At 40.4% G+C, this 18,183-nt stretch overlaps 1 protein-coding gene across 1 annotated transcript; it reads right to left on the bottom strand.

Annotated features, from left to right (window-relative positions):
• On the bottom strand, positions 1–5,153 carry glipr2l (GLI pathogenesis-related 2, like). Its single transcript, XM_085802140.1, has 5 exons — positions 4,654–5,153; positions 3,912–4,020; positions 2,501–2,604; positions 1,949–2,026; positions 1–715 (listed from the first exon to the last, which is right to left on the bottom strand). Exons 1-5 carry the CDS (start codon positions 4,664–4,666, stop codon positions 549–551), a joined length of 471 nt encoding a protein of 156 aa, XP_085658266.1. The 5' UTR covers positions 4,667–5,153; the 3' UTR covers positions 1–548.
• Positions 5,154–18,183: the final 13,030 nt, after the last annotated feature.

The following is an 18,183-nucleotide window of genomic DNA, read 5'->3' as shown; positions in this document are numbered from 1 at the left end:
CATTTCTGACTATTTGTCAGCTTTATTGTGCAAAAATGGTTAGAGTACAAAACCATACATACAAGAAGGCAGTTTTCTGTTTTGACAAGTAGTAGCAACAGCACAAACACATACCAAGCATGTTCAGTCATCAGCTCTCAAATAAAAGCAAAGACTCCACAAGTAAAATGTGTGTTCCTTGTTCTGATAGCTCCTATTCTTATACAAGCAGCTACAGATATGAGGCTTTGATGTATTTCAGATGGTGAAACCATAAAAATGCTGCAATTAATTAATACAAAAATGTCACAAGCATTTTTAAATGAAAATCCATATTATACGTCACATGGTCTATGGACATGTGTTGTTAGCCACGTTAAATAGTGCTTCTTTCATTCAAACACAACACCCAATTTTATCTTTTAGAATCCATACAAGATTATCTCCACTAGGCAAGAGGTCATGCTCTCCTGAGTATTCACCATGGCAGTGCAGAGAGATAACTTCCCTCTTGAAGACAGGAATAAATGCCTTTGGGCTTGAGTCAAGTCTTAAGCATCAAGACGCCATTAGGAAGTGGTTTTAGCTGGGAGAACGTTGTTCTCAAAGTGTCCCTGGTTGGTGATATTCCCAGCTGGGAGGTATCTTGCCACCACAAAGGAAGAACCATCTGATGCAGTGGCCTTTCCTACACCCAGTTCTTTAGTGCTCTTCCACACCATTGCTGTGAAATGCCCTGGTGGAGAATAAAAACAGGAATAAGTAGAAAGAAATCAAAAGGCTGAAAAGGCAGGAGAAGATGAAGTGAGAGTGGGACAGAAACAGACTGTCAGGATATGGTTGAAGCTGAGTGCTCATGGACTTAAGTTCCTCTAAATATTTACAGACTAAGGAATTTTAATTCCTCTCTAAGTCATCAATCTCAAACATTTTCCCTCTCTATACACTCCATTTCCTTCCTTTAGCAGGCAACATTATGTGAATCAGTGCAATGAGGAAGATCTTCTTCATGTATGATCAAGTTGATCAGACTCATGCACACAGGAGTCTGAGGCTATGGGAAACCATCTGGAAGAGTTAGGGCAGACTAGAAATGACATGTAGGCTTTCAGAGTGATACGAGGGACTGTGATTTCCCCGCGATTTCCCCATGGCTGGTCACAGAGTCAGTCACACACTTACCGAGGTGTGACACCAGCACAAGAATAACAACAACCTTCCCTGCCTGGGTAAACGTGACACTGAGAAACTGACAACAAGTAAACAGACAATGACAAAGAGAAACAGGGCAAGAAATTGATACATAGAGATAAAAACACAGATAAAAAGAAGTGAAGAAATGTGATGAGACTTGACAAAAGGACATGAAAAGGAAAAATATAAAGTGTCAGTGCAAATTCTGATTGTTTTGTTTCACACAGGAATACTTAATGGAGGTAAAACTGTCAGAAGATTATGGATTTGGATCAATGTGATGAGCTGATCTTATTTTTTCAATATTCATTTACCGGTATTAATATTAATTCAGTATTTGTTTCATCAAACCAACACTCCAAACATTTTCACTTTCATTGTTATTGTGGCAAGGTGAAAAGGGCCCGGGCGGGGATTGAACCCACACCTCCCAGGTAATAGTCATGCGCACTTGCCAGTCACCCAAAGGGACATCCCCTTGGTGAAGTAGCCAGGGCGCATGATCAACTGGAGGTTTAGTGACAGGACCCGTCAACTGTCACATTATTATGCCAAAAAAAAGAAGAAGCTAATTTTCCATAATTTTCTTTCAAAATTACTCAAACTGATTAGTAAACTACCAAATAGTGAAGCTTTAATTTCCTTCCAATAAACAAATCAATTAATAAACTGACATTTTCAGCTATAAATGCAATTTCGTTTATCCTACTGTTGGTCAGAGGAAGTTTGCCACTGACTAAAATATGAATATATATGAATCTCATGTGAAGCTCACCAGTGCCAGAGGAGAATCCAGGACGATTGAAATTGTATTGTTTCACTTCATCATACCAACGGTCAGCCACTTCCTTCCCTGCACGAACAAAGTTCAATTTAGAACACAATCAAATCAGCCACATGTCATACACACTTATTGTAAAATAAAAAAGATTGCACCCTGCAGCAACAAAATGCCTTTTGGACACATCTTGTTTACTCTGCTGCACTTTTTGATGCCACACTCTGCAGGGAGATGTTTTATGAATCACATAGTCCTGTGCTGACATTTTTCTGCCATGAGTCATAGTGTCTGAGGTCTCAAACACATTATGAACTCAACGGGAAATAGATCCCAGCTGTTCACATGCATAGTGGGAAAGTCTGCACACAGCATCTGCTTTAAGCCCCGTAGACTAAACTACAGTATATACTACACTGAGGGATATGTCTTGTGCATGTATGTCCTGCTTACACATGGGAACCTCAGGTGGTTCTAGATGTTTAATTCTGGCAAAGTGTGAGAGACTACAGTACCATCAGCATTTATCATGTACATGTGTGTATATACCTGATTGGTCATAGGACGCCCACGCCAGATTCTCTCCATAGTTCCCTTTACTGGACTCCACACTGTGTTTCAGGATCCTCGTGCTGGCCAGACTTTCAGCATAACTGTGGGGAGACAAAGGCAGTTGGTGGTGGTTCTGTTTCAAGTGTCCTTTTCACCTGTGAATCCTGCTACAAGCTGATCTCTGGACTGAAGGGATAACTGGTATGAATAGTGTTTACTTTACAGCCTTTTCAGAAGTCTCAGTTTTTAAAAGCCTCTTGCACTGCGCTGTCCTCCACCCCCAAGATAAACAGTGTGAAACACCCATAAGGTAGAATAATAAACTAGTGATGTAAGCACAGAAAGAAGTTCTCTAAAAGACTGCTTTTGATATTTGGGTAGGTATTATACTAGTTAGACTGTTCAACATTATATCTCTGTGAACAAATTAGATGTTGCCAAGTTCTGTACTCTCTATGAAATATACATTGCTAATGCAGTGACATCCAGTTTACTCCACTTTACAGTGTGCAGTGGGCACAAAACAAAATCTGGGCCTGGTAGTAACTTATTCAAGTCTCTATTTAAACCACTGCAATAACCATTATGTGGTCATCTGACCTCAGTGACCGCTACAACATGGCATGGATGAGCTATACTTGTTAAATGACAGGGAACTCCCACCTCAGCAGAAGCTGCAAAGGAAAAACTTCTTCAACTCTATGCAAGTCAATTGAACTTTTTCATTTATTTTGTTGAATTATGTTTTTATATTCTAATGATACAAATTATTCCTATGCCTCATCCTCATCCAGGAGCTAAAGGAATATTTTAGCAAGGCCCTTAATGAATCAAGTGAGTACAAGTCAGTGAGTACAAGTCAGTTTACACAAGTCAGTTTACACGGAGAGAGCGAAGTACACATCACATTCCCCTGAGCAGCACTATAATTGCACATAATTATATAATAAAGTCAGACATGTAGATAACAGGACACACAGTATGTGAAATACACTCATATTGACAGATGTGTAGATGACACTTCTGACATTTCAGTACATTTAAGTGTTAGTAAATGTTCTCTTCTAGTATGGATATTATTCTGTTTTGAATGGTAATGTGTATTTTAATGTCAGGTCTCATAAAACTGAAGATTGTTTAGTTGATTGTTTATTACTGTTGCTGTTGCTGTTGCAACACCTTTATCATCTAAGCAAGACTGGTGTTCATTTTTTTGGTTAACACAGGGAGTCAGGGGATGAAGTTGTAAATTGTATTCACAATAAAGACAATCACTGACTTTCAATATTGTAGTCTATTATATATTGTAGTAATTGGGTTTGCCATGCTAAGCTGGAACTGCCAATGAGTAGTTTGACTCTCCACTAATTAGGTTTCTAATTTGAACTGTGTGTGTGCATTAACCAACCGAGCCGCCTCTCTGCTCAACTTGCTGTTCAGCTTCAGCGGAGGAGCCTGGTGTTTCCCCCTGTACTCATTGTGGCACTGCAGCACCTCCTTAGAAAACAGCTTTGACTCTGAGAGACAGAGAGGAAAGTGGAGTCACGGGTCAGACAGCCAGAGAGCGAGAGATATCTGCTAGGAGACGTGATGATGCAACATGGAGACTCATACATGACTACAGTGCACAAACCCGAGCTGAAATCTGAGTTCACCACCTACAGACTGACCTCAGACAGTGAGTACTACTGACTCCATGGCGGATGATGGATGCAGAGGAGAAAACGTCATCCATGCAACCCCCCACCCCCCAACCCCCCATCCCCCGGTGCCTATCACTCACTGGCTTTTTCGTAAGTGCTGCGAGCTGGAGTGCTCACACACAATAGGCGCATTCAAATCGTCACACAACAATACAAATGCCAATGATGCCAGCATTTAGTCAGCATGCTGCAAGACGAATCTTAACTGATACTGTTTGGAAATCTTACAGGCAGCCCCGTTAACAAGGAAAAGAAATAATGAAAAAGAATAAGAACAACAACATCTGATTTGCAGCTCTGTGGTTTCCAGAGAAAGCCAGTAAACGAGAAAGCACTGACAGTTAAACACCCACCTACAAACAGAGTTTCATTGAGGAGGTTAAATTCTAACTCAGGCCAAGCTGATACAATCAAAGATAAAATTCTCCAGCTGCAGTTTCCACTTACCTGACTTTCCCATGGTGCTGACACAGGAAGCCTTTCAGTGAGATCAGTAATAAGCTTGAATGAAGTCAGACTCTGCAAGGTTTTCTGTTCCTGTTCTCTTTCTCTCTGTCTCTTTCACTTACTTGCTCTCTCTTTCTCCCTCCCTCTCTCTCTCTCTCTCTCCCTCTCTCTCTCTCCTTTTAATGCTGTCTATCTTACGCTGATGCTCTGAAGCAGCTGTTAATGCTTTTATTTTGGGCCTCGTCCTCGATTTCTTCTGTTCCACCTTGAAGTACGATCACTCGTGCAAAGTTCCCCTTTAGCTATTTATCTGCATGATCATGTCATAACTTCCTGAACTCTTTCCTCTCTTCATTTAAATAACGTGTCAGCCCCTGTTGTAGCCACACACCCTGTTATCTGCATGCTACTCATCTATCTGTATGGCTCAGAGGAGCACACACCCACTCTGTCTTAACTTTCCAACAAATGAAAGGGGAGCCCCTGCAGTGGTTGGTGACATCATCTCTGTGAGACAAGCGCCCATATAAGGCATATGGACACATGCCTTTATATGGCATATGGGCTTGTGTCTCACAACATAATTGCTGCTTAGCTTGAACAGTGGCTTTTCTCAGAATCTGCCCGGTCATGTTGCAGTGTTGTGCCATCGCCAACATGCCACTGAACACCACGGCATGGAGAGGGGTCACAGTTTGTGTGCTGGCTGTTATTTCTGGACTGACAGTTCTCACCTTTCATACACATCCTTTCACTTTCACATTAGCCAATATTTTCCAAAGTGCTGTGGACATAAAAACTGTATAGGGAACTTTCCACCTCTTACTTTCGGTTTTAGTAGTCATTTCTGGATCATTATCCCATGTTACACCCACTTACATACCTTAAACTCTATCCTGGATGAACAAAACAATGATTGAGCAATATACTTACTGCAGATGGCACACAGGGAGAGGCAGCATCGCCATTCATCATGCTGCAGAACAGGTTTCAGTGCACACCTCAAATTACTGAGGAACTAACTATTACTTAATCATTAGTTACCCTTTTTGTGTACCTTAAGGTAAAGTGAGACATCAAAATGAGTAGGTAATGAGTACTGAATCATTACTTAATCATTAGTTACCCTTAGTTATATTTTTCTTGTGTTCAGACAATGAAATCAAGGGTGATGTTACCTGCTTGACAGTTTCGACTGTGACTCCAGTCTTCCTCAGAAGCGTCATCCAACGTGCTGCTGACATGTCATTTATCAGCTATTTATCAGCTATTTATCGGCCAGCTGATACGTTTTATATATTAAGTAATAGTTAGTTCCTCAGTAATTTGATTAGGAGTTACTGAAGAACTCGCCATTCATTCCAAATTTGTTTCATAGTAAATAACTACTCTAAATTTTGTGCACCTCAAACAACTTTACTGTGAACCACGGTGTGATCAGTATACAGTAGCCTACTTTACACACAGCCCCATGATACATTCATTTAGCCTACCAAACATGTGACAAACATCATATTTATTTCGAAGGCAACATGGATGGTCATATTGATGTGTATGTGGTCTGAAATTAATGAATAAAATCTTCTCAAGAATCCTGCTGTCTGTGATTTTTTAAGGAACTAGGCTACTAATGTAAAGATGAAGATGAAGAAATGAAAAACCACTCATTATGTGTCACTTTAGGTCATAAAGATTAACTACTGGACAGGTTATTGAGTAATGATTCTGTACTGATGAAGTAACTAGTTCACTAATCATCAAGTTGTGATTAACTATGTATGAAATTTGATCACGAGTTAATGAAGAACTGATCATTAATAGTTCCTCATTAGTTCCTCATTAACTACTCGTCTGAAATTTGATAACTACTCTGAAATTTGATCAGGGGTTCCTGAAGAACTGACCATTAACTAATCGTTAGTTAATCATTAGTTCCTCAGTAACTACTCTAATTTTGTGTACCTCAGTTCCCTAACTAACTACTCATTAGTTCCTCAGTAACTACTCCTCTGAAATTTGATCAGGGGTTCCTGAAGAACTGACCATTAACTAATAGTTAATTAATCAGTAGTTCCTCAGTAACTATACCTTAGTTCCTCAGTAACTACTGTAATTTTGTGTACCTCAATTCCTCACTAACTACTCATTAGTTCCTCATTAGTTCTTCATTAGTTCCTCATTAACTACTCTAATTTTGTGTACCTTATTGTAAAGTGTTACCCAGGTTTCTACTATTTGTTTTGTCTGTATGAGGAATGCTGCCTTCTGCACTTTAATGGTATTTCCGAACTTAGATATTTATCATTAAAAACACACACATAAATGACACTTGGTTTAACCAAGGCAGGAATGGAACAGAACTTCACAATGGATTGCCTAATATTTTACTACATTTCTCATAACTCAGCTTTTAAAATTGTCCCCCTAGTTTTTCTACAGGCTACAGCTTGTATAAAGAATGAATATTCTCTTTTCTTACACCCTCTAAATCAATAGGACTTCAGTGTGTCAGCACCAAAGTGCTGTGATGAAACTGCTTAATGTATAACAGCAAAATGCTGAGGCTTGATTGGCTAATCTCCCAGTTGTGAATTAGAGTGTATCCACACTTTGTTAGGCCTGAATGAATCAAGGTCAGTAAACACATACAGTAAAGCTACTGTGGGAGTATCAATTTCTGCAGTTAAAGGCAACTGAATGTAGCTTACCTATACAGTATATTAGAACAAATGCATTGTTATAAAACTCTATATAATGCCGTTAATAATCCTTTTGATCTAGCACCAGCTTTAGGTCCAATTTCACTTTGTGCAATACTTTCACATTCATAATCACATACCTGCAAAATAACATTCTCCTCAGCTCTGGTTTGTATTTAGTGCTGATTTGTAAATCCAAGCATGCTAACACGTTAAACTGATAAAGTGAATATGATTAACATAAACATCAACACTTAAGCAATGTCACTGTGAGGATGTTGCTATGTCAGTAAAAACATTTCAACATCTCAAACTACTGTGGTGCCCATGGAGGCTATACAGCTTCACAGAACTGCTGGCACAGCTGCAAACTCTTCTCCCTGCCTTATTCTTTAATTTGTCGGTCTTGGCAACTGATGCAGTATTTCATTCTGCGAATACAATAAATCAAATTCCACAGGCAGCTTCATAAATGAGTCATATTAAGCTGAATGCCAGTTTACAAAACTGCCATTATAAAAGAGGACAAACAATCACTGTTTGTATATGTGACTTCTTCAGTCGCATTGTAAGGCAACACTGAGAACCTTCAAAGGGATTACAGACAGATGATCATGGCCTGACCTGCTGATACAACAATGTAAAACATCACAGTGTTGTTAAGAAGAAAAAACGCTCCATTTAGACTCTATATAGACCTTCACATTTAGACCTATATATTGTAAATAGGCCTATTTCAGTACCATTTTCGGTCCATAAACATTACTGCCATAACTCCATGCATCTTGATTTTTGGCAGCTGTCAGAGCTAAAAGAATAAGTGTTTTCTGAGGCGCCTTATAACACTAACCCATTAATCATCATTTGAAAATATAACATTAGTTGCAACTGGAGTATGTCAAAGAACCCATTCCTCCATTTTGATTAAAAAACAAAAAGTTTAATTGTGTGTGTTGATTATCGCCACTGTTGTGATGTACTGTAAGGAGCTGGGAATGTTTCTTGATTTTAATCCACCCCATTTACAATAAAATACATACAAAAGTGTGAGTTTCTCAATTTAAAGGCAGAGCTATAGCATTGGATTGTGAAATGTTTCATATTCTTTGCTAAACCCCCACTGTGAGCCTTTCACATGTAATTATCTAATTTGCCACAAGGTGGGACTCTTAGCAAAGACACAGAACAAAGACGTGGTTGGACTATTAGTCACACTAAGTGCAACTAATGACATCTTGGTTTCATAATATGAGTGGACATGATGGGATTTGTGTGAAAAGTCAAGGCACTTGATTTCTCATTAGCCGGATAGTGCTATCTTAACAAATTGATTTCCTTCATGCCTCCTCCTACCATCGGCAGAGTGATGGGACTGGACAGCTGGAAGAAGACATTTACACAGTGGTCCAGAGACACTGGGACTTTACAGCCATACATCTTAATTCATACTAATTGAGAGAGCTGAGCCTGCATTTGGGTGTATAATATGTAGTGTGAATGTGTGTACTTGTCTGCGTGCGTGCACATGTACTAGCAGGGATGATAAAAGGATTTATAGAGAGACACTTTTAGAGGGACAGTACAGACATTGATCCATGCAGATATTACATCATTTATCTATGCACATTGGCTATATCTGTGCTACTTATTGCTTGGCTCCCCTCCCTGTCAGCTGCGACATCATTCCTTTGCTTCTCCTCTCTCCTCCCCATCACTTTCCCTCGTTCTCTCATCCCCTCCCTCCATCTCTTCAATCTGTATTTTTCATTTTTCCTCACCTGAAGCCCCGACTGAAAATCTTCCAGCAGATCCTTTATAGAAAAAAGAAAGGACCACCAAATTCTGTCTCAGCCAGAAAAGATTTTCCATCTCCATCATGACTGCAGTGGATGTGGATTTATGGGAACAGAAATGTGAAACAACTGGGGCTGTAAGTGCACTTAGTTGCATATAATTCCTCTTTAGCGTTCCCAGGAGGAAGGTGAGGACTTTTTAATAACTCCTTCCATTCACCTCCATCCTCATTAAGAGGTCTAGTTGAGTGAAAATGCAGAGATCTACCGAGAGGGTGTTGAGAGGATTGATCTCGGTTGAGAGAAAGAGAAGTGAGGGGGCTGCACTTTTTCGAGGGAGTTGTTGGAAGCTCTCTCTTCAGCGCTCCGCTCCAGAATTTGACACATCAAGAAGCCTTTTATAGTGTCATTAGTGCAACTGTTCCACCGAGGACAGATGATTCTGTGGGTTAAGAGGAGTTAATCACCTGCCAATCAAACCTCATCAAGCCGCCTCTACGGATGAGGCGCTATACAAATCTCATCATATTTAGGGAGTCTTCAATTAAGCAGACACAGGCAAGGGGACACATGCGGGGAGGAGAGAGTGACAGGGTGAGCAGAGGGCAAGCTGGGAGGCAAGGAAAGGAAGAAAGGCAGGGACAGAGGGAGTCAGAGACAGTAAGCAGGGCTGGACGACTCCTGTCTGACACTAAGCAGCAGAAATGTAATGTCTTAAAAGGCCATCGCAGTCAATAAAGTTGCTAATGTGCTTAAAGCAATTACTGTGTCCGGAGAGGAGCAGAGTGCATGCAGGATATTAACCTCAGTAACCTGCTCTATCTAGTCCATAATTAAATTATCCTCACATCCTCATTCTCATACAGACACACATGCACACACCCAAGCACATACACTTATGCAAACACGCATTTATGCATGCTTACAGGAAATGTGTGTTAAATTGCATGTCTACTGATGTCCTGACCTGACAGGAGGTAGAGGAGAAACAAAAAAAAAAGACTGATGACAATGTGGATCTCAGTGCTGGTAACAGTACATGTATTTTGTTTGAGCATTGTTTGACCTTGACACTGATTGACATGTTATGCTGTGATGGCTTTTATAACAAGAACTGTCCCTCAGTAGTTTTAGATGCATAGACATTAAAGTCATAGGCAACTTCCTGGAAAATAACTTGACAAAATATTAATTATTATTGGAAGAATAGAAATGGTTCTCAGTTGGTCTCTAGAATCAATCAATGAATCAAACATACATGGATATGATTGCATTTGTAATAGTAAATAAGCATTGACTCTTTGTTTAATTTAACTTAAAAGGGGCAGAAAAGAAATAATCTTGCTTATGAACTCATCTAAGTGACTGCCAAAGACATTTATCTGTATTTCCCCTTAAATTTGTGCAAAATATATTTTTGACTTCTTTTGAGGAAGCCTCCAAGAAAATGATATAGAATTTAAGTCACCACTGAATATCTTTGCTTTGCTGTCTTCGCTGACATTTGGATCTGCTGTCTCTTTCTTCTGCTCTCCTCCCTTTCTCACTCTGCATTATACATATATTCTAATTTTAATAACTGTGTCCAAGTAGTATAACTAATAAGCTCTTCAAGCTGATTTAATGTTGTTTAATAGTTGTCATACAACATTTGCAGAGCCAGTGAAAAATCCTGACACTATGGACGCTAATTATTGCTTCTGAAAATAACTAACCACCCCTAAGCATCATTCATGGGCCCCCTGGCGGAGTTTTTCTCAGCATCTGGGACAGCTGTTGTGGTTGGACTGGGCAGCAAGCTAATTTAGTATTTCTGGATGATGCCTCCTTGGCTTATTTTACAGTTGTGTTTGTATTGTTAAATTATATTTTCTGACCTTGCCTTGGGAGCTTCTGTTTTGGGGGAACACAGAATAAAGCTGTTAAATGTGAATTATATATGACTGAATTAATTAATCTATACGGTGTGTGTATGTGTGTGTCTGTGTGTGTGTCAAGGAGTCCAAAAACTGGGTGCCCAGTGCCCAGTGTACTGACAGTGTCTGACAGGCTAATGGGGACCAGGTGGCTGGGTCAAGACTTCAGCATTCAGTTATGATGGTTAAGGTTAGGATCAGGGGCAAGGCAATGCATTGTGTCAATGACAGGGTGCCCATGAATATAGTACAAGAATGTGTGTGTATGTCTGAGTGTGTGTGGTTGCCTTTGTCTATGTGTGCATTGTTAACAATGCTGAGGAGGACTCCATTGCTCTGGCGAGACGATACAGGAGGGTGGGCTGTCTGGGAAAAAGGTGTTGGCCCATCAGGAGACTGTCAACCACACACACATTCTCACACACATGAATAAAATACAGCCATCAACTACTGACAAATACAGAGATGGGGATTGGAAGCTATTTACTGCAGCCACCTGCATGCCCACATATCCAAGAATGCATATGGTTAACAAATGATTATAGTCTCATGTAAGCCTTGTCATAAGAGCAACAATTTGTCACCCTGTAGCGTTTAAGCTGTCATGATGAACAGAGTGTGAATATCATGAACTGAGTGTGTGCCCTGAATTTAATCAAATCAATTGCTGCTAACCCAGCAGGAATTACAGCTTAAACCACATTATAGCGCGTAAGCACTTTTCGAAATTCATACATACAGTATGTCCTTGAGGTATTTGAATATCACGTGTTAATGAATATTTAATGATGAAAATAGTAACCTCTGAGCAGACTGGATTTTACAACGTGCTTCGCTGCACATTTAAGGAAAGATCTCAGTATGTTAGCTGGAAGAAAATGATGGCATTAATCAGTAGATGTGAAAACTGTATCTCTGCTTCCCTCTGCTAAGCGCTGTAAACTGACAGCCCCCTCATGCCACTGAAGAGAATTAAGTAGGTTGCCAAAGCGAATCTTGCTTTAACAGCTCGCTGTTGTCATTTACACAGGAATTGCGACCATATCTCCAAGAAATGATCGCAAGAAGTTGGAGGATGTGATCTTTGACATTATTATCCTACCTCTCATCAAATATATTGAAAACTTGTCTGGTTGTCAATCAAGGAGGGCTCTAATGGACTACTGAAGGTTGATGACATCTGGCCATTGTTTTCTTGCACTGCGAGTTGGGCCATTTGCTAGGGAGATGTTACAGGATCTCACATTCATTCACCTTTACAGCCTTATGAAGATGTACAGTATAGAGGGTACAATGTATTTCAATCACAAACATTAACCTATGTATTCAAGGACACAGAACAAGCACAAAAGAGATGAAATCAAGCATTTTTCCTTGGCTTTGAGAAGTGCTAGTGAGCATTTTAGTTATAGGGATAAAGCTGCTGGATAGCTCATATCTGTGCTGCTTATATCGATTTAATTTGCTCTCACTGCGTGTTCTCTCTCTTTTTTGTCATCATGGATCATAGAAGGCCAAGGAGAGCAAACAAAAAATATATAATATGAAGCGAAAATGCATGACCGTAGCCTTGGGGGAATAGGACAGCAGGGTGGGGACCATTTGAGTGTGCGAGTGCATGTGTACATGTGTGGGAGACATGAAGAAAGGGACCATTTCTCTCAGAGCCAAAATGAGGTTGGGGAATTGGATAGAGCACTTGCATTCAGCTCAATGAAAGTGGTTCTCTCATCGTCACAGGAGGACATATGGGGTGTGAAGCAAAGCCATCAGATGACGACAGGGGGAGAGGAATGCTTGGGAGGCTGAAGAGATAACAAAGAAATAGAAAAAAAAAAACAACAATCCTGAAATCAAGTTAAAGGGGAATCGGTCGCAGAGATTGTTCAGGATATGGTGGGCCTGGCCCCGGCGTAAACTCTACAGAAGAAACTTCCTGTCTCTCTCCTATGAGAGTGAGTGCAAGTGCTTCAACCATCTAAACAAAACCACAGCGATTCTGTCAAACGCTGACGGGCTGCACAGCATGGAGCACGATATACAGTGTCCACCTCACCTCACTCCAACGTGCCGATACACTTAAGCTTTGCACATGTGCAGGCATATACCCGCACAGCACACACGCGCCCATACGCTCGCTCACACCCACACATACGCGCGCACACGTTAACAGCTACACACAAGCAAGACAAGGTGGTAGACAGTCAGTGTGGAGATAGATGGGGGAGGTAAATAGGGGTGTCATGGCAGTGTGATGGAATGAGGCAGAGGAGAATTCATCCTGTGTTTCCTCTAGCCTCTGTCCCCCTGCTGACAGCATCCTGAAATAGGGCCCACTGTGTCTGTATATATATACCTCTATGTGTGTGTGTGTGTGTGTGTGTGTGTGAGAGAGAGGAAGAAAGACTGCATTTCTCTTTTGTATATGCTGCCTCCCTTTCTTTCTCTCTCTCTGCTGTTTTTTTTCTTTTTAACTTTTGTGTGTTCGTGTGTGTCTTTCTACTTCTGTGTGTTGTGTATCTTTTCAGCTCTGGGAGCTGGATGAAGGCGGCCAATACAGAGAGAGATAGAGATAACAGTAGGGAATGAGTGAAAGAGTTAGAAAGTGAGGGAGAGGGGGGCCCTCTGGGGAAAATGAAACATCCTCCCTGGTTCGTTTTTTTTATGTTCAGATATGGTTTGAACTGGAATCCCATTGGGCCAGTGGTCAGTAAAGTGTTATTACATCCCACAGAGCAGCTGTGTGTGTTCAGTACAGGTTGGCTATACCTGGGGGTAATCATTTAATGCTGTTCCCACTAAAGGTACAAGAGGCATAACTTTATATGTGTTTGGTATTTAGCGTATGTTTTCTCATTTCTAGTACATTGTGAAGAGAAGAATTGGGAAGAGAGATAAAAAACAAAAAAAACAAAAGAAAATATCCTCTGGCAGTGGGAGAACACTGCAGTGGAGGCGATCACAGCACGTAAATGCAAATCTACCTTCTGCTACTTTTTAGCAATGACTATAAAACATGGATTTAATTCCACTTGGTGTAATCTCAAAATCAGGCAGCAGAGCATTATTCACATTTTCTCCTGCATCCGCTCTACCTTTTTTGGATCTGACTGACTATGACGTTAAAGACTGACTGTGATATTATTATATTATCTCTGTTTGGCAGGCATGACTGCTGTCTCGGGATGCACATAGCAAAAATGCCATCGGTGTGGCAGAAAGATATTAAACAGCACGGCCAAAAAACGTTTTTTCAAGAAGACACAGCACCCTGAAGAGGCAGTGACAAAAACTGACTTTAGGCAGTGTCCTGGGAAAGAATGAGAAATAATTGTGTGTGTTCTTGGTAGTTTATCAACAGGTACGTATACAGATCCCTAGCAAATGTTCTGAGCATTGTTTTCCTTTTAGCCTAGTTTGCACAGTCAGCCTGATGTGTACTGGTTGGCTTCCTTGGCTTTCAGGAAGCATATTTTGTAATTTCACCACCATGTACCCCATGACCTAAAATGTGCCATTGACCCTGTGGGTGGAGCTCCATGTCCTGGTCTGTCCCTGTTTAGAAATCTAAGCATTTCCCAGCTGTGAAATTGGTGTTGTGCAATGCAGTGCTGTTATCACCACTCACTTCATTCTTCCTTTTTTTTTACTTTCCTATTTCCTTTTTTTCCCGTTTTTTTTTCTGTTTTCTTTTTTTTTTTTACTGTCTGTCTGTCTTTCTTTTCTTTTCCTCTCTTTCTGGTTGTGTCTGTCTTGCCTTTGTCTCCTACGGACTCCCCCTCTTTCTCTCCAAAGGGATAAAGACCCTCCCAGTCTTCAGCTCACTGAAGCCTGTGTGGAGTAATTAGAATTAAAGTATTAGAGTTAAAAAGGAGGATTTGAGTCTGATTATGATGAAGGAAAACTATAATCCAAATACTCCCTTGTGGGTTTCATACAATTTCAGTCAGCAATCCACTTTTTCAAAAGCACAAAGCTAAACAGGCCAAATATTATTTACTTGTTGTCCCTTTGAAGCTGTGAGCAGTGAGCACGTGTGAGTCTGTTTGTTTTCTGTGTGTGTGGACTTGTAAAGGTACATCTGTGCTGTGTTGTGTAGGTGGCTGGAAGTGAATGGGCCTCATCTATCTGCTGTTCTCTTCGCGGTGAGGCTGACTTTTCCTCCCGATTAAAAATGAATGCCCCCCCTTCTGCTCTCTGTCACTTTCCTCGCTTCTGCTCTTGCTCCCTCTCTTTTTTCCCCCCTATATCCTCTCTATTTTCTTCAAGCCATCTCTATATATCAACCTCCCCTCCACCACCACCACCAATACACACACGCGCGCACACACACACACACACACACATATCCTGACACTCTTTCCTCCTGGCTCTCTCTCCTCCGATCTCATTCTCTGAGACCCCCCTCTCTTTCTGAACATATTTCATCAAAGGCCTCCTCACAGGTAACACTCACCCTGATCTCATTAACTGCTGCTAAGCGCAGAAGACTTGAAAGAACACACTGTCTCTAACACGTGCGCGCACACACACACGTGCACGCACACACGTACACAGCTTGTATAACCCTAACAGTAGCATAGGACAGGAGAATCAAAGACGGGAACCTTCCAGAAGGCTCATGTATAATTCTTAAACTGAGCAGAGTTATAACGATCTAATGATTTCAGGCTATGGCACGAGCACTGAGATAGGCCTTTATATTGGCTCTGTGTGCGAGTGTGTATGTGTGTATGTATATATACTATACACCCTCCTTCACTCTGTCTCTGTCCTGTTAGTAGCTGTATTAACCTGGGGTCTCTCTGCTCTCCCGATCACTGTAACCCCATTAACTCCCATTAAGTCTCATTACCACCCTCGTGAGGATCGTTACCACTTGCTTTATCTCATTTCCTAAACACTACAGTCTGCATTCTGTGGATGTCTGTTCCGTGTAATACAATTTTTTGCCAGTAATTGCGACTCATTATGTGTTTCATTGGAGGCGGGACCAGTTCTGAATGGTGGTCTGCCACTGAACGATTGACAGTAATTGAGCAATCCACTGACTACGAAAGACGAAAAGGCAGCCCACACTGCCAAGGAAACTGTATTTTGAGGCCTGAAGGGTTGTGTGAAAAATCTACCAGAGAGGGGGCACCAGAGTGACAGTTTGACATAGAGTCAACTATAATTATACATGACTGCCAGAGTGAAATATTCAGTAGTGTGTGGTCATGGGAATGAATTATATATTCACTACAGTCAGGAGTTCTGTTCCAGAGTGGGATTTGATGTTGTGAGGTCTGAGAGGGGGTGGGATCTGGAGTAAAATGGAGTGGAGAAAAAAACATAAAAGGGGGTGAATGGAATAATTAAAGATGAGAAGGGAGGGTAGATTAGATTAGACATGGAGGAAGTGAAGTTTTACTCTGTAGCTCACAGAGGTCTGTAATGCCCCCCAGGTGCATGGTAGATGTACAGCAGACACTGTTGCCTTGCAGCAAGAGGGTGGGTTCTTTATATTATATTTCATTTATACAGTTTTAATTTTAAGATTTTACTTTTCAGTATGTAGCCTATTCAATAGTTTCAGTTAATATTTTCTTTCAAACTATTTAGAGATCTCAGATGATTCACAGAAATGCGATGATTCGTGTGCGCATCTGTGCAAAAGCGCTGAAGAGAGCATGCTTTTTTTTAGTGTGTTTAGTTTCACTTCTTGTTTAAGTGTGTTTGGCAAGATTACAGCAAAATCAGCATGCTCAAATAGTCACGGAATGATTTCAACACTCTGTATAGGCCCACCCAATTGAGTGTTTTGAAGGTGGTATCGACACACTGTGGTATCTACACACTGTTGGTGTTACAAATGGTATCCCCTGGTATGTAAAGATAACTCTTCAGATGTTAATTTAAAAAAGAAAACTTGCAAAAAATAATAATTATTAAAATAAATAAGTTATGTTTGGTTGAAAACACTGTCATTTTAAATTGTGCACTACCCCAAACCATTTTATTAATAAAACATCCATTAATACAGGCATGTCCCGTCATAACTATAATAAGTATTGTTTATCAAAAGGTGTATAAGGTGGTTTGTTGTTGTGTAAATCACAATAGAATACATGGAGCAAAACCTACAAAGCTAATTCAGGCAAACAATTTGAGTCACGCTGCCACACTTGTGTGTGACACACTCACTGCAATATCCAGCAATGCCTTCGTAATAAGGTGGTGAATTTAAGTTGTCAAAAGCTGCAGTTACACCTCTGGTTTTCCAGTGAGGCTGTTTTATGGCTCAGTTTCCAACTAGTGCTGCCACTGTTACTGTTACTGCTGCTGCTGCTGCTGCATTTCATCAACCGCTGGTGCTTGACCTGCACATAGAAGATTTCACAAGACAGATATTCCTCTCAGGGGCTTTAAGGTGCCTAATGTAATGGTCATATGGTTGCTAACACACAGACGATACATAATTTAGCTAATGATGCTTTATCTATTTGGTTTTTGGATTTGAAAGTCACATTATTTAAACAGTGAGCCATAAACCCCCCTGAAAACAGAATCAGAATCATGGTTTTTCAGCATTACATTAAATATCCTTGACGATCGAGAAAACAAATAAATTGATGAATAAATAAAGAAAGTTCCAACACAGCTGATTCATTGACATTGAGAAAAAACTGAAATATAGAAATGTGCCATAGATGTGTCATGGGAAATAACCAGATCACTTAACCAAATCCCACCACTCATAACAAGAACCTGCTTGAGAAAATATATTTTTAGATCCTTTAAAATGTATCTGTGCAGAGAGTTATGAGATCAGAGCCTTGCTTCATAATATCATCTCTGTATGAAAGAAGACTGACATTTACGTAAGAAAATAGCCAAAACTCATTGTTTTACTCAGCATGAAAACAAACACTGAATTTCAAACATTTTCTTCATTATTACAGTAATCATACAATATAGTTTGTGTTATTTAAAACACCCACAGGTGTTTTCATTGTCTCTGTTTGATAAGACCTCTCACCAGGTTTAATTTGGATGGTGTTATGCAATGAATGACATGGTGTCACTAAACTATTTACTAATACAGAATGATGACAAGCTAAACTGTCCTGCCCTCAATCA

The sequence above is a fragment of the Trachurus japonicus genome, chromosome 16 (assembly GCF_045865225.1).
Source record: "Trachurus japonicus isolate A0001 chromosome 16, Traja_1.0".
Classification (NCBI taxonomy): domain Eukaryota; kingdom Metazoa; phylum Chordata; class Actinopteri; order Carangiformes; family Carangidae; genus Trachurus; species Trachurus japonicus.
This window is presented reverse-complemented; position numbering and strand designations above follow the sequence as displayed.

What these genes read in the sequence shown, in the direction of transcription:
- glipr2l (XM_085802140.1), bottom strand. An exon ending in GGCGTCCTATGACCAATCAG is followed by an intron (nt 2,027 to 2,500) that starts GTATATACACAC and finishes TTGTTCGTGCAG; the next exon opens with GGAAGGAAGTGGCTGACCGT. An exon ending in TGGATTCTCCTCTGGCACTG is followed by an intron (nt 716 to 1,948) that starts GTGAGCTTCACA and finishes ATTCTCCACCAG; the next exon opens with GGCATTTCACAGCAATGGTG.